The sequence below is a fragment of the Marmota marmota genome, unplaced genomic scaffold (genome assembly GCF_001458135.2).
Source record: "Marmota marmota marmota unplaced genomic scaffold, marMar, whole genome shotgun sequence".
NCBI classification, from domain to species: Eukaryota; Metazoa; Chordata; class Mammalia; order Rodentia; family Sciuridae; genus Marmota; species Marmota marmota.
Window position 1 is genome coordinate 25,100,535 of NW_026000057.1, and position 24,524 is coordinate 25,125,058.

At 36.2% G+C, this 24,524-nt stretch overlaps 1 protein-coding gene across 1 annotated transcript in view; it reads left to right on the forward strand.

The window, feature by feature from the left end:
* Positions 1-23,991, forward strand: part of Grid2 (glutamate ionotropic receptor delta type subunit 2) — a 1,429,152-nt gene extending 1,405,161 nt beyond the window's left edge. Inside the window, exon 16 of the mRNA XM_048813623.1 lies at positions 20,242-23,991. Coding sequence (XP_048669580.1) covers positions 20,242-20,400 — 159 coding nt within the window. The 3' untranslated portion in view covers positions 20,401-23,991. The remainder of the gene's footprint in view (positions 1-20,241) is intronic.
* The last annotated feature ends 533 nt before the right edge of the window (positions 23,992-24,524 follow it).

Here is a 24,524-nt window from a genome sequence, read left to right on the forward strand (position 1 = left end):
CCACGTTCAAGCATTTGTATTTTTAAGGAATAAAGTTCCAGGCATCACTAGGAAGCCACTGAGGAGTTTAAAGTAGTGACCTAATGGTGTTCCTGTTTTAAAGAACCATTCTGGCTGCCCAAGGTAGGAGTTTAAAAGTGGGATGAGACCTAAAAGAGACAGAACAGTAAGCAACAAGGCACAGTTCTAGGTCCCAGGAGTAGTAACTAGGAAGAAGGTAGAAAGACTCTGGAGAGAGCTGAAAAGTGTCATGGTGGGATTGCGGCCTGGTCTGGGCTTAGGCATAGATATAACTGAAGTCATGGGAGGTATCATCCAGAGAATATGTGAATCTGTTGAACAGAAAGAAGTTCTGAGACTTGAACACAGAGGAAGAGCAACATTAGATTGAAAGACAGAGGATATGGTTTTTAAAAAAAAATGACTTCATAAAAGAGAACTGGGAAGAAAGCCATAGAAGTGAGTGGTATCAGAAGTCAAAGAAAGAGAAGAGTTCAATGGAGAGTGGCCACAATATTGTCAAATGCTACTCAGAGAATGAACTACCCATTAGAATTAGCAACAGGAAGTTCCTCCGCATCTTGGCAAGACCAGTGGAGACAGAGGGCAGACTGCCTGGAAGAGTAAGTGGTAGGGTATAGGTGCTGCTCTTCCAGGGAAGATGGTGATGGAGGAAAGAAGAGAAAGAGCCTCCTATTGCAAGAGAAAATGGGGTCTCAGGAGAGTGTATATTTGTTATGTCTAAGGCAGGAGAGACTTGATGGTATTTAAATGCAAATAAGGAGGAATCACTAGTGAGGTAAAGACTGAAAATGCAGTCAACAAGTAGGGTATTAAAATAATAAAAACAGTAGGATCCATGGCATAATTAGTCTTCAATAGAAGGTACAAGGTACACATATTTTATTGTGAATACATGCAAGTAAATTTCTAAGTTACATCGCAGGATAATTAATAAGAGCTCTATTGGGTTCTGTTTTCCTCAAGTTGGAGAAGCAAATCACTGGTGGAGGAAATGGTCAACAATTTTAGAAGAATAAAGAATGGGAGGACTACCTAGAGCGACATCCCTAGAGCAACTCAGTAGGACTGCTGTATAGTTGGAGGGCTCACTGAAGCTGGAGGCCATAACCTTAGCATGGCCAGATGTATACAAGTTGAAATTTTTTTCACCCACCCCCAGCAGCTTCTATTTAAAGACAGAGTTGGGTTTAACAAAGAGTTGTAGATTTAGCATAATATGAAAAATAAAAAAGAGTAACTAAAGTGGGTACTAAACAAAAACTATTTTAATGTGGTGTCTCAAATGGTACAGAGGCCATATCAGTGTAAATGACACTATCTGCTATTTTAAAATGTGTCGTCCTGTCCTTCAGCAAATATCAGTGGCTTAATCTAGTATATTATTTTTTCATCTACATAAACATAAAGACAGAGGGTCAGCTTCCACTTAGTGATTCAGAACCTGGTTCTTTTATCTAGTGGCTCTGTTATGCCCTAGGATTTTTTGGTCCTCTGTTGGATTTTTTTGCATTCAACTATCAGATAAGGTAGGGGGATTATAGAAGAAAACATAGAGGATTGCAGTGTTTTTAATGAACCAGACCTAAAACTAACACACATCCCTTCCACTCACAGGCTATTGGCTTTTCATGCGGCCCTATCAAAACAGTTTTGATAAGCATCTGCCAAGACATAAAGACCTGTTAGGAAGATTTGTGACAGTCTACACATAAAGAAACAGGTTAATTAAGACAATAACAATAGAAATAGAAACAAAAGCGCATTCGCAGAAAACAGAATTGGTGATTGCTTGGATGAAAGATGATAAACAGGTTCTGTTTAAAGCACAGCATTAAATGGACTCATCATATCAAAATTCAAGGTGTGAGCCCTGCTCTGTCTTGCCCATTTAAATTCAAGACACTTCCCAAACATGAGCCATTTCCTTTTACATGGCTCAATTCTTTTTCATAACACATTACCTTCTACTACATCATTTCGTTACTTATTATTGTCTTTCTCCTTCCACCATAATATAAGCAAATTGTGTGTGGTGGTGGGGGTGTCACTGTTTTGTTCTTTACTCTTTGCTTAATGCTTAAAACAGTGTCTCAGTGTCTGATCTATGAAGATGTTTATTGTTGTTGTTATTATTATTACTATATTATTTTGATACTGGGGCTTTAATCTAGGGGCATTTACCACTGAGCTCATCCCCAGCCCTTTATTATTTTTTTTATTTTGTGACAAGGTTTCACTAAGTTGCTTAGGCTGCTCTCAAACTTGCAATTCTCCTGCCTCAGCCTCCCCAAAGTCCCAGAAATTACAGGTAAATGTCACCACACCCTGAAAAGGTCATTAATTACTATTTTTGAATTATCAAATGTCATGATTGATTAACAAGGTCCATCATGATGAGGTCAAGTTCAAGTTCAAGAGGAACACATATGTGTATTTATTAATGCTGGTTTGGCTATAGCAAACAAAGACTAAAACATGATGGCAGAGACTCAGGGTAGGATATCCAAAGGAACACAGACTCAGAAAACATTTTGTATGTGGAGTGAAAATGAAATATCATTAGAAATATCATTTTAGAATGAAAGTAAATATCATTTTTGAATGAAAGTAAAATATCCAGGTGAATATACCAAGCAGGATGTTGAAATGTGAAACCAGGGTCTAGGCAAAACATTGAGTATTACAGTCTCAGGACAAAAAGACAATAAGAGTCTTGGTTCTCAGCACATATCAATGATAAGTATGTGAAATAAAGGATAAGCTTATTAGCTTGATTTAATTATATATATATATATATATATATATATATATATATATATATATATATATNTATATATATATATATATATATATGTCATAATGTCACACTATGTACCTTATAATTTTCCATTTGCCAGTTATATATTAATAAACCTAGAAGAAAAACTAATGACAATCTCAGATAATAAGATGGAAGGCTACTCCATGAGCAGTGAAATATTGAGAAATGAACTTGGATGAGCAAAGACTGATTCAAGGAGAAGTCATCTAGTGGCCTCCTATCAGGCAAAATAACAGTATCACAACTCAATTCCATAGAAATTTCCTCATAAGGAAAAATCTCTGCTGCATCCTTTAGTTAGTATTAGTGTATTGCCAGAAAGTGTATCACATATACAATAGGAACCCAAAATTGGGTTTCTCACAGTTCTGCTAAAAATGTTCCCAAATAAGCCCTCTTGTGGTGGTTCTATGTAGTGTCAGTACATCCCAGGCTCCTGAACGGAGCAAATATAACAAAGATAACAAATTATCTTTTTACTATACTGTGTACAGTTGCAGAATAGACACTGTCTTTGGGAAAACAGAGAAAAAAATACTTCTCTTCATAATCTATCTTTTCTTCATATCTGCCCTGTCCCCAATAGCTAAAATATGTGGCTAATATTAACACTGGCAAAATCAACTAACAAGTACAACCCAAACTATTTTATAATTCAAATTTTCAGTAAATAACCATGTAAATTATTCTAATTGCCATGCTAAATATTTGCATTTTAAAATTTTATCTAAATTTTAAATTTGGCTACTACTAAATATAAAAGTAAATAAGTAGATGCTGGTGTGATGGTGCATGTCTGAATTCCAGCGACTCAGAAGGCTGAGGCAAGAGGATCACAAGTTCAAAGACAGCCACTTAGCAAGGCTCTGAGAAATAGCCACTTTGCAAGGCCCTAAGAAACTCAATGAGATCCTGTCTCAAAATAAAAAATTAATAAATAAAAAGGGCTTGGGATGTAACTCAGTAGTTAATAGCCCTGGGTTTAATCCCTGGTACCAAAAAAAAAAAAAAAAAAGTCAACAAGTAAAAGTGATATACCATATCTACATATAAAAATACTTAGAAATATGGAACATAATGTCCAAGCTCCATACCAATTACTAGTTAGATATTTCTCAATAAAGCAATTGTTAATATTCCAGTTATGAATTCAATTCATAGAGTAATAGACTAATATTGACCTAACACTTTCTAATGCCTAACACACCAAAAGGTTATTTAGCTAGCTACCCCAAGATAATCTTGATCAAAATTGATTTTACAATCCAGCGTGCAGCACACGAGCGTACACACATACACAAATACATTCTTATATTTTGGATGTCATATTTTTCAAATTTTTTCTTTAGAAAGCATTGATGATGGAAATTATAATAAAATATCCCTTAGATGGTCCCATATTTTTCTATGCCCCTTAAAATAATGAGATATATTGTATATTTTTGAATTTTGAAAAAAAAGTTAAGATCAACTTATGAGTAGTTTGGGGAGCATTTATATAAAACTTAAATATTCACAGATGCCCTAAAATTGATAGAGTATGAATTTAAGAAGTATCTGAAGCTCCAGAGAGAATTTTAGCAAATTCCAAACATTTTAACAAATATTTAAAAAAAAACTGAGCAGTTTCTCCGTGTGTAGTCAAAACATAAATGGTGATTTCCCTTAATTATTCTTTAAAGTACACTACAATAAAATGAGCATGAATAAATCAATATAACTATCTACAATGATTACTCAGAATATAAAATACAAAACAAGGTAAAATAAAGGCAGCCTCCACGTTATGAAAACTTCACTTCCAGAAGTTCATTTACAAGTCATTTATTCTAAACACAGAATATCTTTCCATAGGGGGAACAGGGAATAGGTAATGGTTGCTACTTAGGTTAGCCCTCAAAACATCTTCTTTAACCATAAAGCTGTTTAAAAGCTTTTAATAAAATTTTTCAAAATGTTTGTGTACAAGGGGAAAAGACAATAATATGAAAGAGCATAGATTTTTATATATTTTTAAAATACTGATATCCTGGAAAATAGATTTAGTGTCACCATCAAAATCATGGAGTTTAAAGGTCAGGATTCAAATTTAGCATTCATCATCCGTGTTTGCCCAGGCAAGTACTGAATGTCTCTGTTTCATTTTCGTTATCTATCAAATGGAATAATATTGAAAAAATTTGAAATCACTTAACACAGTTCCTTATACACAGAAGTCTCAAAATAGTGTTATAATGATTTTTCTGTTAAATTTAACTTGAGAATGAAATACAGATGCTGCAAGAGTATAAAATAAACTAAAACCTAACATTATCCTTTCAAGGTAATTCTGAAAATCTTTCTTGAGAGATGTGCAGAAATGAAAATACAGGCATTAGTCATCTTATTATGTAGCAATTTTGTACAATCTTGTAAAGTTACGATATAAAGTTTAAAAATTAAGATATTTCAATTTTAGACGTGTAAATGTATTCTAAAAATGTATAAATTGTATTCCTTACTGTACTTAAAAGCACATTTTTAAATATGCACCTTGTCTACAGGGTCAAAATTGTTCTTCTGATTGTGTACTGGAACATGTTTTATCTTAAATATCTCCAGAGCTTTAAGAATTCAAAGAATTTGCCACAACATTGTAAAATGATCACATCCAAAAGCCAGTTGAGGGCTGGGATGTAGCTCAGTGGTAAAGCACTTGCCTAGTATGTGCAAGGCCCTGGGTTAGATCTCCAGTACTGCAAAAGAAAAAGAAAAACAAACAAACCAAAAAAAAATGCCAGTTAAAAATTAGTGAGGCAAGTCTGTCTATAGAAATTCTAAAAAATTAGCACTAAAATTATAGACTAAAAAGACTATTTTCTGTCAAAAGACTACTAACTAAAGTTTTATTTTTTAAGGTTTATCTACTAAAAACGTTATTTTTTCAAATTAAAATAGAAAAAGAGATAGAGCCAGTCCTTGGTACAATGGACCTTTAATGTTGACTAAAGTAATGACAAGAAACAGTGAGGCTTCACTGAGAGAGTTCCTTCTTTTCCTTTCTTCAGAGAAAATATTTAATTTCTGCGGGTCATTTTGTACCTCGCTGCTGTCTTTTGTAAAGCCAGATGGTGGCACTGTGGTACCGTTTGTTGCGATTTTAGCTTTAAGTTCTATTTTTTATAAGAGAGCGTTTTGTGAAAAGCCTCTTAGGCCCTCTTTTGAAAAATAAATCACTTTAAGTGTATTTTATTCTTCTCTCTAGTAATAGGTAAGCCCATCATTTAAGTCCTTAGTTTTAATGCTTACTTCTTTATAAGAAATATACCTAAAACTTGTAAATACAGGCGATTTACAGAGTGTTAACAGATCTAGTAGGTAGTGGCATTTTGTGGTATTGTTGTTTTCTTAGTGAGTGACAATAAAAATGAAAAGAAACAAATATATCTTGTCCATATTATTTTTATATACCTTGAATTTATAAATAAGATCTTATAATACCTCCAAACCCCTGCCCACTGCCAGAATCTTTAGGGAAAAAAATACTGTTGTCAGCAAGAATGAACTCAATTTTAATTCCACTTCTTTCTCTAACCTTCCCAGTGTTTTGTATGAGAATGCTTTTTCCTTCTGAAAGGGATGTTACAGGGTTAGTTTGGTGACACACACATTTCTGCCTCTGACAGTCCCCATACCTTGCCCTCTCTTATGTACTCTGTTCATATTATTAAACCACTTTCTTCTTAAAATTCTAGATTTAATCTGACTTATATCTCAAAAGCAAAAAAAAAAGCGAGTCGATTGATTATTAATTGGGCCATTTTCTTCCCCATATACATTGCTTTCAATATTCTCCTTTTATCTTTAGCCAACCCAGGACAAAGCTCATGCTGCACAACCCTGCCCTGTGTTAAATTCTGAATAAAATGAATGCAAGGACAACACAAATTAATGCAGCTATTGGAACACCATATCCAAGTAAACATTGCCAATTTTGAACATAAGTAACATCAGGGGTCATGTGCGGGACTCAGGCTCTACACCACAGGGTATTTTATGACCCAGGGTACAGCCTCAGTCCCACCCAGTTTCTCTGGATGGCAGACAGAGGAGAGGAAGGACAGGTTCATGATCATTTATAGGCTCCTCAGCAGAGGAACCAACTGTCTCTCTGTCCATATCTGCTGCTCCAGGTAAGCCCTTCAAAACACAGGACATTGGGTTCCATAGACAGCCCACTTCTGGGTCAATTGTGAAGTCATATGCAGTTTAACCACAGCCCTCTGTAACTACTCTTCTAACCTTTTTTTCCAACAGAAAACTTGGTTCTTTTCTAAAGAAATCCTTATGCTGGTTCTCACTATGCCAAACAAAGCAGTATTTTAATCACAAGTTTATTTCATGATTTAAAATTTATGAGATTTATTTATTAAGAGGCAACAAATGAGAAAAGTGAATGAGTATCCTACACCAAAGCCTGAGCCTTCAATTCCTGTGTTTTGATGGGCATGTATACAACAGGAAATTTGAGAGAAACAATTTTAAGGCTGCTTTGATGGAGACCTACCACCCCATGAGACAATAAACAGATAAATAACACTTGGCATGATTAAATAGATAAATAACAATGAACATAGCAACACTAATCTATAACAGTTTTACAACCATTTTTTAAGAATCACATCCTGATGTTGTGTGTGTGTGTGCACGTGCATACATTTGTTAGGCAACTTGCAATTTCTACTATGTGTGAAGTTGATCTTAAATAAAAAATAATATTGTCCAACTTGGCTGTATGGGAATTCCATAATTTAGCACTTCTCTGTCTCTTTTTATTATCTTAATTCTAATTGTCTTCCAAAATTATATTGAGATATACTTAAAAGCAGGAGACTTGAGAGATGCTATTCCAAATTCCATAATGCTACTTGGTACTTTCGTAAATAGAAGATATAAGAAAGAAAAGACAGAGTCTCCAAGCTCCCAAAGCTCCTGGGGTATGAAAAAACAGAGAGGAAACAGGAACATCTTTTCCTCTCCGCATACGCTTTTCTCATCCAGACTTTACAGCTTAGTGTTGTCGTCTGGATTCATTAAAGTCAAAAGGAAAAATGAGGGGGAAAGAGGAGAAATGGCCAGAATCATACCATTAGTCAGTTAACCAGTTCTGGGTTATAATCCTAAACTATCATGGAATTGTCCATAAAAGACAAATATTTTTTATTTCTCCCATCTGCAGGGGGAAAACAAAAGTCATAGTATTGACCTGATTGCAGATGAGATGAGAGAATGTAATAGTTTCCATCGCAAGTGCTCTCCAAACTATAAAGTCAAACTCCTAGCAGCAGTTCTATCAGGGTGTCCCTCATCTTGAGCATAAATGATAGGTTCCTTTTAGATGGCAGGGATACGTCTGTGGAGTTTTATTTCCAGGGAGACAGGGCAGGATTTGCTGCTATGCAGACTGAATAATGTTGGAAGCCAACATCATGTCACATTTTGTGTGCACTTTCCAAAGATTAATCCAAGCGTTACAAATGGGACACAGACTGCCATTGTCCCAGGGACACTTTAATAACCCACACCTACAATATTCAACCTGTTGTTTGCATAGGGACAACTTTGGGACACAAAAACCCACCAGAACGACTCAGGGAAAGGAGCCGTGCAGAGGCAGAGACCCAGGCGCCAGGGCACCCCCGCATCTCACCCTGCATGGCAGAGGGGTCTGTTAGGACTTTATTTATGCCTGAGCTTGAGGGTCGTCGTGTGCTTTCTTCAAAGCTACTCTCAGGCAATATGTGACTCTGCAGTGTGCTAACATGGTCTCTTCCTTAGGCTGCCCTTTGCCAGCGTTGGCCACATTGCAGATAATTTTTGTTTGTTTTGCATCATGCAGCTCAAATTAAGTCACATTATTCCCCTCGGGAATAAATCGTGCCTGGCCAGTTTCTTTCTTTCTCCCCCTACTTTTTTTCCTCTCCTCCCCCTCCCTTCCCTACAATCCCTTGCATCTGTTGTTCTACTAAGATACTCTTCACAAATGGGAGACTCAGGAGAAAGCTTAGTTCCCAGGCTCATCATCTATCTCTAAGTGCTCCTAGGACTCCTCTTTTGTACAACTTCACGAACTTTAGAAAACACACGGGAATGGTCTGGTGGATCCCAGTGGTGTCCACGTTCCATGTGGAGTTGAGTTCAGTAACCTCTTTTTCATATAAGAAGCTATCTTTAGCATCAAGAGAAATATTTAAAAGATATAATGAACAGAATCATAGTCATGACATTTAATTTTAGATATCTTGAATAATATCATTAAAATAACTTTTTTTTCTTTTCCTAATACATTTTTATCATAGTATATGATAATATAACTAAAAGGTGGAAAAAATCAAATCTGAGAAAAAAAATAAGAAAAACACCTGGGAAATTACAATACAGCTAAAATACTTACAGAAACATCATGAAGGAAAGGACTATGTATGTGATATATATATATATATATTATAAAAGAAGCTTATGCAAATAATCTCCTCTTGATTGATTTGTACTGAGGATTTAACCCAAGGATGCTTTAAACTAATCTACATCCCCAGTCCTTTTTTTTCAGGAGATAGAGGGGCAGTGTCTCACTAAATTGCTGAAGATCTTGCTAAATTGTTAAGGCTGCGATTCTTCCACCTCAGCCTCCCAAGTCATTGGTATTATAGGTGTGAGCTACTGTACCCAGCTCAATTTCCATTGTAATAACAGATATTGAATATTGAAAAATTGAGACAAAAGACCTAAACTGAAAGTTAACAGTATACATTTTGCTAAAAGATATACACCTACAATTTAAATTTGAGTTTGGTACTTATTTAAATAAGTATCAATAAATCATTCATAATATAACATTTGAAGTTTAATTTTAGTTCTTGGTTGAAAAAATTTTAAATTGGAGTTAAGGTTTGTATTTCTCTACTATAATATCTTTCTTTTTGTTGCCACTCTTATAACCAAGGGATTGTTGACTTCTATAAACACAGTTGACCTTGAGACAAGAAAACAGTATGATTCACACATAAAGATGCCTATGATTCAGTCAGTCAAGAGTCTTAAATGCAAGTATACTAATAGCAAGTAGGGCATGTAAAAATCACATGCAGACTGCTTTGGCTTCATATACTTAGTATGAAGTAACAGTGTAGTTCAACTAGTGAGGAAACGTTGAGGGAAGGAGTGGAGGGATGCAAGTTTGCTCTACTCAAAGTGTCAGTTGTAGTACATTCCTATCAGCCTACAGTGCTCTTCGAAGTTCACAGAGTTGTTGGAAGTGTTCAGTTCCTTGCCCCTGTGCTCTTGCTGGTTATTTGTTAGGTGCCACTTAAAACCCTTAAAGATGCCCACAATTCCTTTCCAGATGGCCATTTCCATAGAATCATCCAGGCTTCTGGAAGGGCCTGGGTCACCTGACTAGGTCAGGCCCATCATATAATCTGACTTCTGGCTGACTGATCACAAGAATGATATCTCATAATATTCATAGGCAGTATCTACCCCTCAAGGGAAGAGAATTATACAGAACTAGTTCACCAGAGTGTGGGTATTTTGAAGTCATCTTAGAATTCTGCCTATCACTAAAGCTAATAACAGATAGTGAAAGAGTTTTAAGGGGAAAAGTAAGAGATAGGGAAGGGAGATAACCTATTTAAAATGTTTGAAAAAGACCTGTCTGAACCTTGATCTGAAGTGGATAGGGCACAAAATGAACACCTCTAAAGGGTGTTTGACTATTCAGATTTAATGTATTATTATGTTAGCTTGTATTAGTCCATTTCCATTGCTATGAGATACCAAGGCTGAGTAACTTATAAAGAAAGGAGGTTTATCCAGCTTATAGTTTTGGAGGCTAGAAATCCAAACAGCATTCAACTAGCTCTTGTTACAACCCCTTGGCTGTGTCCCATCATGGAGAATTATGTGATGGCGGAAGCACCTGTGGGAAGCAGAGATCACATGGTGAGGGAAAAAGCCAGACTTGCACTTTTACAATAACCCCTCTTTAGGGAACTCATTGGGGCCCCACAAGAACCATGTTAATGTTATTCGCTTCCAAGGGCGGTACCTCCAGGGACCCAACCACACCTTACCAGGCTGACTCTTAAAGGTCCCACCACTCTTTCACACTGCCAAATTGGAGACCAAGCTTCCCACACATGAACCCTTGGGGGACACACTCAAACCACATCTAAACCATAACACTTAAAATTCTATTTATATATTAGTGTAGACAACTGATTTTTTTGAGGTTTAACAACATGGAAATTCCTACTTCTAATGTACATTTTAAAATAAAATTTATTTTTATCAAAGCACTAATTTTAGTCCATCTAGGGCAGAGAACTTGTGATGTGTTTGAGCAAGTAACTACGAGTTGCTTCTCTAGAAGTAGAACTGCTCTTTTGTTAGTTATTGACAATGTGGACTAAGTTTTGCTAGTTTGAAGCATTTCTATACCTTAGAGATTTCAATCTTTCTCTACCTTCTCAATCACCACTTCCTACCCTTAGAATGCAGAACAGTGAAGAGATGGACCAGAAAGCTGGAGCCCAGGGTTTGTTTATTCATGTGGCAATAATAGTTTGTTGACTGCTTTTATTATGTGAGCCTACAGGGTTAAAGATAGCAGACTCCAGTTCCTGCCTTTTACATTCCAAGAGCACAAAAAGTTGAGAGACAGAAGCAGAAGAGTAGAGAATAGGCAGAGTGACCTGGTGGTTACTCACCAAAGCTCAGAAAACAGAAGGTTAAATCTCAGCTCTTCCCTGCTTAACTGTCCGGCCTTGGGCAAACCATTTTAAAGATCTTCAGCTTCACTTCTACTTATGAGCTAGTTTCTACAATTAAGTGGATCTGTTAACAATTTACTGTCTCATATCACTTCTTTTATAAAATGAGAGATTTTGAGTAGATCATCCCCAGAGTCTCTCAAAATGTCATGAACTCAAAGAGAAACTGTACAGAACAACAGTTTGTTGCTTTTATTTTTATTTTTCAACAAAAATCATTAGATTACATCCACTAGATACATGTGGGTTGAAGAGGAAGGAATAGAAATGAAAGAACAGACAATATTAAATTGAGCCAAGTGACTATTTTCAAAATAAATAGAAATAAAACTTTTGGAAGGTAGCTACTAACTAAAATTTTGAACAATTGAATTAGGGTACAATTCTAGACATTGAAATAGAGACTGTGGGTTTACCCAGTAAACTTAATCAATAAAGGTAAGCAAATCTGCATTATTTGGCTAGATGTGGTATCTTAAGCATATCCTTCGACTCCTTATGTAATAAAAAGTTTAACTTAAAAACCAATTGAATTCAGCCAACTAATTTATAATCCAATTGCTATGATGTTTTGTTTATTGTTTAAAAAGAAAAAAAAATATCTGAATCAATTTTCTAATTATCTGTTTTCTCTGATTTCTGTAAACATGGCTAAAGTTCAGAGTTCAGTGGAACTCTGAGGAAATTATATTTTAATCACTGGTTAAATAAATGGAAACATTGCTAAGTCTAGCTCTCACCAATCTATTTCAAAAAACTGAATTTCTCTTAAATTTTGCATTTCTAAAATTAAAAAACACTGTGTTTCCTGGGTTGGGGTTAACACGTAGAACAGTTATTAAGTCTGATACCTGACTCTATGTAATTGTATAGGTCAAAAATAACACCTCCATAGAAAATAAGAGGAAGAAAACAATTATAAGCATAGCAAGACAGGTTTCTAGTACAATTAAAATACATGACATGACAGTCAATAGTGTAAACTGGAAGACCCTGTGGATCACTCTTTCAGAAACATGACCTTCACAGGCACCCATAAACATGGATGGGAAAATTATATGAACTTTTGTGGTCAGCCACTATCAAAAAACTGAAAAATATTGCAAAATCTGACATGTGCCTGTGTGTCTTATCAAATTTAGGCTCAATTTAGAAAACTTCCAATTTTAGAAATGTTATGTAACTTGAGGAAAGAAAGAGAATTAGTTTATGATTCATCCGAGAGACAAAAAATAAACTTGTGGACTCCTAGGTGCATTTGTATTATATTAAAGTTTTAGTTTGTGTTTAAGTACAGTGACCTTCATTAAAAACTTTTCAAATGACAGTGAATTTTGTGTATTTTCAACTTTCGTTGTTATCAGGGAAATTTTTCATGTCATTTACAGGTATTTGCACTAATATTCATATATAGTAACTCAGTTACATGTTGAGGGAATTCAAAACATATTGTAGTAACAAAGGTTATTTTATAATTACTGCATGTTTATTAAAATTATCCTTCTATGATATTGTTAAAAATGTGTATTTTACCAATATTTGAGTAATTGAATCATTTTCCCACTTTCCTTTAAAGCTGAGGCCATAGATATCAGATTTGTTACTTAATCATAAAGTAAGTTGAAAAATGCTGAATTAATTCAGTGATACCACTAATTATTTCCTTAATAGCTAGTGTAAATTGATGTAAATTAAGTACACTAATAGTGATGTAATTAGCACAAATATACAATAAGTATTCAACAGACTTCATAAACTGAATCAAATCTTGTTGTAAATAATCAATTGTTTGCAGGTCAAAGTTCTATTTTTTTAATTCAGCTAATAAAAAACAATTTTTTTCAGTAAGTTTGGCCATGAGAGTGAACTCAATTATTTAGACAATAGTAAATAATGTCTAATTTATATAGTTAGCTTTCTAAGTCAATCAGATGTGATAATTACCAAATTTCTAGTTAAGTTTACTTTTCCCATTGTTTTGGTTTTAAAAATAAAAAGTTTTTTAAAAGACCTGGGCGAAATTGAGTTTTTTTAATTAATTAATTAATTTTAATTAGGTATATATGGCAGCAGAATGCATTTTGATTCATTGTACACAATTGCAAAAATTAAGTTTAACTATTACTTAAAATCTGGTTTTGATTGAAAAGTTTTAAGGTGAATAATTTATGCATGTATATAAACTTAAACTGCACTGTTTTCCTTATTTTGTGTTGTTGTTTTTTTAATTTTCAGTTTCAAGTTCTAATTCAATGACATAGTCCTGACAGATTTGTCACATAAAGTATTATATGTGAGTAAACAAAGATTTTTAAATAAAATATAACTCATTAAATTTTTTTAATTCATGAAACTAGACATACTGATAATTGGGTATAAAATAATTAACTCCTCTTTCTGTCTAGGCTTTATCTTAATAATATAGATAGTAACTCTAACAATGGCTTTTCATGCTAGTATTTCTTTAAATTTGATAAAAATAAAGAGTTAAAGCATTGCACTTTATCACATTTTTTAATGGAAATAATGATGAGAAATAGGATTGCTGAGGACCAGGTACTACCAAGAATCTTAGATGTGTTAACTCTGTAACAGCAGTTAAAAAAAAAAAAACTAATTTATTATTACAGGGAAAATGTGGTTAAATTAATGAATTTATAAATGTATAAATGCAAATAGACATATCTCAGGTTAAATTACTATTATGGGCTCAACCCAGATTAAAAGACTCACCAAAGGCCTATTTCACAATTAAATTGTAAAGGGCATATCCCTTTAAAATCATGCATGTAGAATATTTTGCATGTTTGCCCCCTCCTAAGTGATTTGATGTTTTGGAGAGGGGCAACCTCTAGCCCCTGAGCCGGGAGCTTTCTGCTATTGTACAGTAGCCGTTTCAGACCTGTGTGCTTATGTTTCCGATTCCTGGGAAGTTCTCTTTGCTGCAGGGCGTGCCCTGAAACACATCAAAAGAACCAAGTTCTATAAAAGAAAAAAGAAACTCAAGTAGGCTTGAACATACAAAGAGAGGGAGAAAGAGATGAGAAAGGGGGCAGGCAGTGTTGAATACAAAATGAGTTCACCCAACCCCAGGAGCTCTTCATCACTTACATTTATCTTATTCTAGGACAGGGGCGTCAAACCCAGCCCTGACATAAACCACCCACCGCCATTGACTTTGACTCTATGCCTGAGTGTGTGTGTGTGTGTGTGTGTGTGTGTGTGTGTGTGTGATGTGCATGGTACATTTAAAAAAAAACAGATTTCTTGAAGTATCACTATTACCTCAAAAGAATTAAAAGGAAAACATTTAAAAAACACTAACGTCCCAAGTAAATAAATTTAGCATAGTTTTCATTTAATTAATGTATAGTGTTTATGTCAAAATCTTCTAATTGTGCATTGCTTTAACATCTTTACTGCAGTATTTATACTGAACCTTCTACACTGACAAAGCATGTGAGATTTTCAATTTCTACTTGTGATGTTTTATGCATGTTTAATATATTTCAAGACAAAACTCGTGGCTAAATTTCTACAACAAATTAGATTCTGTACGATAAATTTAAAAAATGTAATTATAATGTAAATAGTCCAAATAACTAAAGGAATAAAAGAAACATTTCCTAAATCTATGCTAATTCCATCTTTGAAAGTGATGCCCACAAATTCTCACTCTATGTGTTCTTTAAAAATATATTCAAACTGATAAATCCCTCTGACAAATTGTATTGTCCCACTGGGATTAAAGTCCTAAATGTCTGCACAAACTTTCTAGAGACAAAAAGGGTAATGTCAAACCTGACCCTAATATAGTCCTGCATTGGATTTTCCTTTAAATTGTTGTTTGGAGGTAAGTAAAATAGTGATGAACGTGAAGAGATGAACTTGAAGAGAGAAAGAAAAAAGCTATAAAATAGAGTTTTCTTGTTGGATTTAGAAACATTATATAAAAGCACATTTAGAACTTCAATGCAAGTTTTTGTTATCAGGAATGATTATCATTAAAAAGTAGGTTAAATTTTTTTCTAGTGCATAAGAAGTTGTAATCTAATGTGCTAATATTGATTTCCTAACAAAACAAATTAATAGTAGTATGTGTATATAGTATTATATGTACTATATATAAAGCATTATATACAATATATAGTGTATATATATGCATTACATGTAATGCTTATATAATGCATTATACACAAACACTGTGCTTTTTTAAGCTTATTGATTTGTTTTTGTGTGTGTGTGTTTTGTTTTGTTTTTTAGTACTGGGGATTAAAACCACAGGCACTTTAAAACTGAGCTAGATTCACAGTCCTTTTTATTTTTATTTTTTATTTCAAGACAGCATTTTGCTAAGTTGCAGAGGGTCTCACTAAGTTGCATAGGCTGGCCTAAAGCTTGCAACCCTCCTATTTCAGCCTCCCTGATCACTAGGATTACAGGCAGTGTCATCATCATACCTGCCTTATTTTCATATTTGATTACCTCAGACCTTCACCTTTTTGCTTTACTGTAATTGTTTTGTTTTTACCTCTTGAGATTACTGGTATGCATTCATTAGTTTCATGTTACTTTCGTTAACTGGCATTCAACATAAAAATTAAACTTAGGAATTATGCGAAAGGTCATCAGTACATGTCTGGGAGCATGTCAGCTTTTCTTGGTAGACTGTGCCAAGCACTGCTCCCCTGGCCTTGCGGAACAAAGTGCTCTATTCAGCCAGCGACTGCTGTGAAAGGTGGAATCCCAGGTCCTGCTTAGGTGCAGAGGGATTTTGCAGTGTTGAGGAACTATAGTGATCTTTAAGCACATTTATATGCTTTCCCTCTATTTTTGTTTTCTTTCATTTTCTTAAGCATAAAATAACAATTTTAAACAATTTCAAATTTGGAGGAAAACACATTCACCTCTGATATACCATGGCATATCAATAATGGAAAAATAAAATTATATCTTTTCACTATTATTTCTACAATGTATTATCCCAAAACCTGCCTTGAGAGAGAGAGAGAGAGAGAGGAGAGAGAGAGGTGATGAAGAAAATTCAAGAATGTGTAATTATTCTGAATGCTGATAGTCCTGGTCCAGTTCTTCTCTTCCTTCAAAGCTAGTTCTTTTTTAAATATGCCATGCAAATTCATTGTATGCTTTTATTTGGTTGTGTTTTTCTTTATTTTTTAAATGCTTTTTTTTCTGACTAGCATTTAAACTACCACAAAGTGTGAATGTAACAGTGGGAAACATAGACAAAGTCTTTTTTTAAAGGTTAAAAACCAAAACAACCATTACAGTGCATCCAATTTGCACAGGTGGGTGTGTTGTTTCCAGGCCCCCCCAGCTCCTCTGTCCTCAGTGAGTCAGGGAGAAAGAAAAAACACATCACAGACTTTGCAGGCTTGCAAGCCCAAGGTCAGTCTCCTCTACCAAGGTGCTCTGGAGTGTTCTGACGATCTCAGCAGGCAGCATCTTGCCCTGGTCCCTGGTGTCCACCTGGACCCTGGTCAGGGGTGTGCTCTCAATAGGCATTTCCTGGCTTCCCACCAAGTGCTAACTTAACAGACACTGGTGTGGCTATAATTTTAAGTAACACATCACTGGACTTTCGGAAAAGCTAATCATTTCCTACACCAGACTCCCATCAATTGGAGAGATGATGCTCATCTTTCCAATGAGTTATTTCATTCTCTTGGAATTCAGATATCCAAAACCAACTCTTCCTCTAATGTTTCTATCTATCAAAAGAACAAACATACAATTCTGTCTCTAGGGGCTAACTGTGATTAAGAACATAGTCTCTGAATTTGGATCAAGTTAGTTCCAATCCTGACTGCTGCTTCCTATAGGTGAGACTTGTAGCACATTTCTGAACCTCTAGCCTACTTCCTTATCACTGAAATGGAGCTGATAATCATGATCATCCCTAGAATTGTGGAGAATAAATGAGATTAAATGAGAGACTAAACCAAAGAATGGGATGCAACTTGTAATACTCATTCAATGAATTTTAGCTATTATCATTAAACTTAAAATAATCCTCAACTCATACTTCTCCTTGATCATTTATAATCAACCAGATGTAGAGACCAATCCACCTGGCATTCTTAGTGCCCCAAACTTGGTTCTAGAACCTCGTCTCCTTGCAATGAGATCTATAATACTTTCAATTGATCCCTGACACAGCTTTACTTCAAGTCAACCTATGCGCATCACTGCCAGCTTGATTTTTTCATAATTAGGACTTTCAGCAGTTCTTTTTAAAGCTTTCAAAAATCTTCACTGATTTCCTCTTTCCTACTCTTCAATCTAGTTTAAAGAGCCTACACATTCTAATTCTGCCCAATCCATGCATTATTTCCTGATGTAAAATCCACTTTGGTGTACACAATTTTCTTCTTTACATTATTTTTCATTGATTGTCACATAATCAACAATAATACTTATTGAGGGACTACGATGGCCTAGATGCTATGGATGCAAAGATACTAGTTTCCAAGGATGTGAAAAGAAATAAAATATTTTCCTTGCCATCAACAAGGCTATCACAGACAACAGATAAAGAAACACAACTCATTATAATACACCAAGTAGGAAGAACTCTAGTAGAAGTATAGGACAAACAAAAGAGAATCATATTTCTGTAACATTCTGATTTTGGCTTTGAAGGTCTCAAAAGATATATTAGTATTAAATGATTGCAACATACCAAAGTGCTGTTTGTCACCTGACTTCCTGCTCCTAGGAGACATAGGGCTGGAAAACTGTGTATATTGTTGTCCTCAATTAAAAATTCACTCAAACTTTTCAAAATTCTAACCACCCCACAAAAAAACAGTCCTACCTCACCCATGATTTGACCTTTCATTTTTCCAGCATTTGCTCTTCCTCTCTGCAACTACTGTATCTACTAGCCTGCATTATTTAGCTTCGTACTTGAAAAGAGGATATCAGGGAAGATTAAATTAAACTTACTTATGTTTTATATTGTTATGTATGATAGCAGTATTCCATAACTAGATTATGAGCCTATCAAGGGGAGAAGTCAGGTCTTACACAAGTGCATTTCCTATTTTCCAAAGTACCTAGCTTAACTCTGACAACGGTAATAATAAATAATTAATAATCACTTAACTAATAAAGTTTTTTTTTAGAATTTTTTAAAGTTGTAGGTGGACACAATATTTTATTTATTTATTTATTTATTATGTGGTGCTGAGGATCAAACCCAGTGCCTCATACATGCTAGGCAAGCACTCTACCATTGAGCCACAACCCCAGCCCCACGTTTTATTTTATGAATTCTGAAAATATAATGAATAAGTCACAGTCCTCGCCCCAAGAAGTTTACATTCCAAGAGGGAAATTCACTGAAGAAAACATGTCAAATTTTTAAATGAGTATTTCTCCACATTACTTGCTAGTCCAGAATTCTTAAAACTTGTTCAATGTAGCACCAGTTTTATAAGATGCTAACCAATACATGGAAATGCTGGGGACATATTGAGTTAGATAAGATTACTTAATTCAGGACTTCTCAGAAACTTTAAAAATTGTATAATTTAAATCTTCATGAGAGGTAGATGTTACTCAGTATTTCCTAAATCTACTTAATGACTAAATCCAGTTTTTGGAATTAGGGATTACAGAGCTCACCAGGAAATGCTGACACCCTCTAAGGTCTTTAGAGCTGATTTCTACGTTTAGCTCAATCAAATCATTAACACTGCTAAATTAACGGGATACCTAAATCAATTAACTGGTAAGTTCTCAGTCCACTAACACTATTAGAAACACTGAGTCTTTTCTAAATTTTATAGCAATAACAAAGATTTTGATAAGCATGAAATCTAGGCACAAACTCCCCTAACAAGGACACAGGTAAGAACCACACTGATCCCATCTGAGGCTGGCCAGACTTAAAATTTACACCCATGCCCAAGATTACTATTGCTGATCTAAAGTCTCATGATTTTGTTACTTAATAGCTGAAGTAAGGGCAAATAGAAATGGGTAGTCAAAAATACACTTAACAATATCCAATTTGATTGATAACTTTGGTAAGATTTATATTTATATTTATTATTAGTGTTTTAATAAATTAGTGATAATAAATTTAATAATAAATATTTATATTTATTATTAGTGTTTTAAAGTTTATTCAGGGGCTTGAACCATTTACTAAAATCAAGATCAGAGAGGCAAGATCTAAGAAAACAGGCTCCAGGATTTTGTGTGTAACTTTAAATCAAGACCAACTATGAGAGAGCACTCTATGGACTCTCCATGTGAACAGGTAAAGGTATCTAAGGCTTTCAGGCATCTAATCCTGACCTAGATGAACTCCAAAGTCCTCTCTCAGACAGATTCTAGAGAACCAGCAGCCAATATGCTCTGCTTTCTGATGGCTGTCTGGGCTCCAGAAAACCTATGAAGGTCTAATTGGGAAGATTGAAACAGCTGGCCCCATGCTCCACCTGGCTCACAGTGGATATTTAAGGTGAAGCTAGTATCTTATAAGTAGTAACAGCTTTATATGGAAAGCTGTCTACACTCAGTCCTGAAGTGACTTTATGCTTTATTTTCTCACAGGCTTCATCCCTGCAGAATGAAACGACAATATCTGAAAGAAGGAATGCTTGGCCCCTAAAGCCATGTTTGAAACTTGGCAGCAATACTTGGAGAAGCCAGGCATCCAGCCACGGCTTGCACCAATCAGCACAACGAGGAGGACCTCTGGATGACCCATAACCTCCACAAGCACCAGAGCTGCTGATCTCTTTCCCACCTTTGACTTCAGGACCCATTAGATCCTGAGTACCCCCAACTGGTGAGCTGATACACTATCTCCTAAATTAAAAACTCTTCTTCAGTTCAAGGGAGCTGGACTCACCAGGTTGTGACACCCAGAAATCTTTGTTACAATTCACTCAGAAGAGTACAGTGGGAACTGCTGCTTTCAGAAATAGGTCATGGGCCTTGCCTTAGCCAGCCCATTAGCCTGAGAGGGATACTGTGCAGCAGACTTTTGGCCTGTGCATCCTGTTCAAGAAAACTCACACCGAAGTCCAAGTTGGCACCACGGTAGTTCTGTCCTCAGCTTCTACCTGTTCAAGATTCGCCACAATCTCAAGTCTGGGTCTTGGGGCTTCTGATGGCTTAAGGATCCAGGGAATGTGGAGGACCAAGGAGAATGTGCCTTGGTAGAACTTAATCAGAAAAAGAGAGGCCTCTTTCAATGCTTGTGGAATCAATTGTGATTGTGTTCAGTCATTTTTGGAGATTTTTGTCACAGAGTTCTCTATATTACTAAAACAATATTATCTTCATATTTGTCAAAATGGTCCACCTCCCTCCATGCCGAGGGACATTGCCTTCACCCCCCAGTGCTCACTAAACACGTACATATTGCATGGATTCTTGGCTAATGTGGAGCCTTCAGTTTGAACCCACACCTAGCCGGTTTGTCACTGTACACAAGATCATTTGAATGATGTTATTACACCCTGGAACTGCAGTGCCTGTGTATCCTACCCACCACCAAGATAACTGAGTCTTCCCTATGCCCACTCCCACATTCACCTGAATACTTGTTCCCTACAAATAATCGCTTACAAATAAAATAGGGAAGCATCACATGGAACATCCAAATCTCTCGTGAACTCCAATTTTTATTGAAGACCTACTATGTGCCCAGAACCGTATTAAATTCTGGAAATATAATGAATAAGTCGCAGTCCTCGCCCTAAGAAGTTTACATTCCAAGGGGGAAGTCAAATGATTCAACAACCTAATGAGCGCAGTGTGATGTCTGCCATGGGAATTCCCTCTCTGCCCCTCGACCACCCAGGGAGCCTGGGCTGACTCACAGATGATCTTCTAATATGCCAAAGCAACCCACAAGATTAAAGCCAACAAGCAACAGTCCCTGGCAGAGCCCCTGCCAGTGGTGATCCAATGGATTCTGTGTTACTTCTAAACCTCCTGACTTTTAAACTAGTTAGATGTTCACTTCCAAGCGCCTTCCCCAATGTGTCATCAAACTGGTCACCTTCACATTGTAGCTCCTGGGCGAAAATCAGGCTGTGAAGCCAGAAGACAGGACTTTGAGTTTGGGTCCTGGCACTTCTTACGTTTATGGGCAAATCATTGAAACTCTCTGGTCTTGGGTGTCTGTCTTTGCAAAATGAAAATTAAAAACATTATATATTGAACCTACCTCACAGGGTTGTTGTGAGAATCAAGTGGAAATGTATGTGAAAGCGCTTTGTAAACTGTCATTTTTAGTCACCCATCTTCCACTGTCCTTCATCCTCCCTCTCAAATTCAATAGGATAATTTGCCAGAAGGATACTTACCCACCCCCACCCCGTGTAAGAAGGCCAAGTGCATGCCCTCTTGGCTCTCTGGCTTCAGTACAGGGATATCGATGCCTCACAGAATGACAAGGATATGATAAGAGGCCAAAGCTGGGGCCATACTGCCATACAGACATTGTACCATTCATGGACCAAGTGACTAGACTTGGACACCAGCCAGCCTTCTTCATAGTAGATTGTCCCCAAGTCCTATCATAGCAAACTCATTCTTGGCCCCAGAGAACTAATCAGACTGTGAAGATTTAAGGAGTCACCTGGGCTCCAGCTTCCGGAGGACTTACAAGTCATTCCAGTTGAGCACATGCCCCCCCCAGAATAGAGAGAGACTGTCTTAAGGAGCTAGTGACCCAATTTTAAAAATGCAAGCTATCGCTGACTGCCTAACGTCTTATAGTTGGGCTACCAAGAGAAATCCTAGACATTCATTTAAAGCAAGGATTTGGTGACACGTTTCTTCTTTTAGCAGTTTATCCCTCAGACCAACCTGGCTCTTGCCACTCTTATTTTGATATGTCTACTCCTGGTCTGTTCAACAGACCCATGATAAGATGTGCTCCTGGATTACAAGCATTATATATGTCCCTCTAACACACACACACACACACACACACACACACACACACACACAGCAGTGGAACAGGAAAGAATGCCACCAATTTTTCTTATCTACCCACAAGGCCAAGCCCTGACCTGGATTTCCATTTGTGATGATTCAGTATGGGTTCTGGGTTGGCTGAACTAAGCTGAGTTCAGTCTGTTTGGCACAGTCCTATCCAGCCTGGCTTGAAACTCTTAACTCCATTTCAGTCCTGTGCAGAAGCTTCAATAGACTGCCAGGGGAGCTAATGATACCAGCAGTCCTTTAAGGAAAGCAAAGTCTTTCTTCTTAAAATCCACCAGCTTCTCCAAAACTAAAAGCATATATGCCTGTGCCTCTAGGAATAGCATAAAATTTCTATAAAAGTTCTCCCAAGTGAATAGTGATGATTTTGTACTAAAGATATGATAGAGCTGTCATCCCAGTAGCTCCCAAATAAGGTTGTAAGCCTAAAAGAGAAAATTTCCACTGTAATCCATTCCTCAAGTTCCTAGAGCAAAGAAAAGGGAATATAGAAAAAATTTTCATTCAATGCTGGTATCAGTTTACAAAATATTTTTACATGGGATGGACAATAATTTACACTCTCCTCCTGATGTAACTGATGTAAGACAGCACTTCAGTGAACTGAGAAATACCCAAAGCTTTTCCTAAGACTATAATATTAAAATTTTAATTCCTAAAATAAACTTAAACATGTTTAAACAGTGTCTTCTATTGTAGTTTACAGTCACCACTTGATGTGGGAAGGGAGCCAGAGAGACTCAGAGTACCACCACCCAAGGTCAGAGGCACTGAGCCAAAGGATCCAGCACAGAGCAGGCCCAAGCCAGGAAGGAAAGCTGTTGCTGAAATGACAGACCACGCATATGAAACAGGATGATCTCCAGGTCATGGTGGCTGAGAAAGAAGAATAGACAGATCCAAGTTGGGAAACAAATTAAGATGTTAGAACAGGTATTGTGGTGAATGAGACTGGGCAGGAGATGGAGTCACCCACCCCCATATGACATTTGTCTTACAGTAGCCTTTCTTGTGACTTGCAATATTACATCCTAGTTACTTTTTGAGAAGTAAAATCCTCAGTATTAATGATGTTGCTTAACATAGCCAATGGAAAATTTTAAAAAACCCTTCCTTACCCATGGATGTGCTTTTTACTCTCTTGGTTGGTATAATTTTTCTTTTTTAGAGATTTTTAATTTGTTCATAAATCTTTGATAAATTATTTTATCAATAAAATTTTGTCAGTAAATAATTTCCCTGGTTGAAGTCCAATTCCTTCTTTGGCGATTAAAAATTGGTAATAAAAACAAAGTACTTTGATTAATTGTTTGCACTTGCATTCCCAAGGCTATGTGAAAGGGAGAGGACACTCTAAAAGAGATGACATGTAGGCAAGCCTGAGACAATTATAGCAAAACACCAGGAATGGGTAGCCATAGGGACATTTGATGGTGACACGCAGTGACCGTTCCTGGTTGGCCTCAATTTTACAAAATTAGAGGCAATCAACTCTCCCATTGCCACATCAGGATGCAGCGATTGCCCAGTGAGAAGCAGACACATGGGATAAAAAAGAGTAATGCAGCCAGCCTTTTTCAGGAAGAGGTAACTGAGCAAGAGCCCATGGCTGGCGGGAGTGCCACGCTTTTCAGAGAACTCACTTTAGAAGTTCCAGCCACAGATGGAACCCAGCCAGTAGACACAATGGTGGGGAGAGTAGGGACATTTCTGTAATTAAAGCCTGAACTCTGCACACTTTCAAACAGACTAAGAGCTCTCCACTATTGGCAACCAAGACTGTTGTGTGTGTTTTTTTTTTTTTAAGTGATTGTTCTAAGTGAACCCGGTATGGCATGAATCAGTGTGGGACATAAAAGAAGTCAGTGGATTAC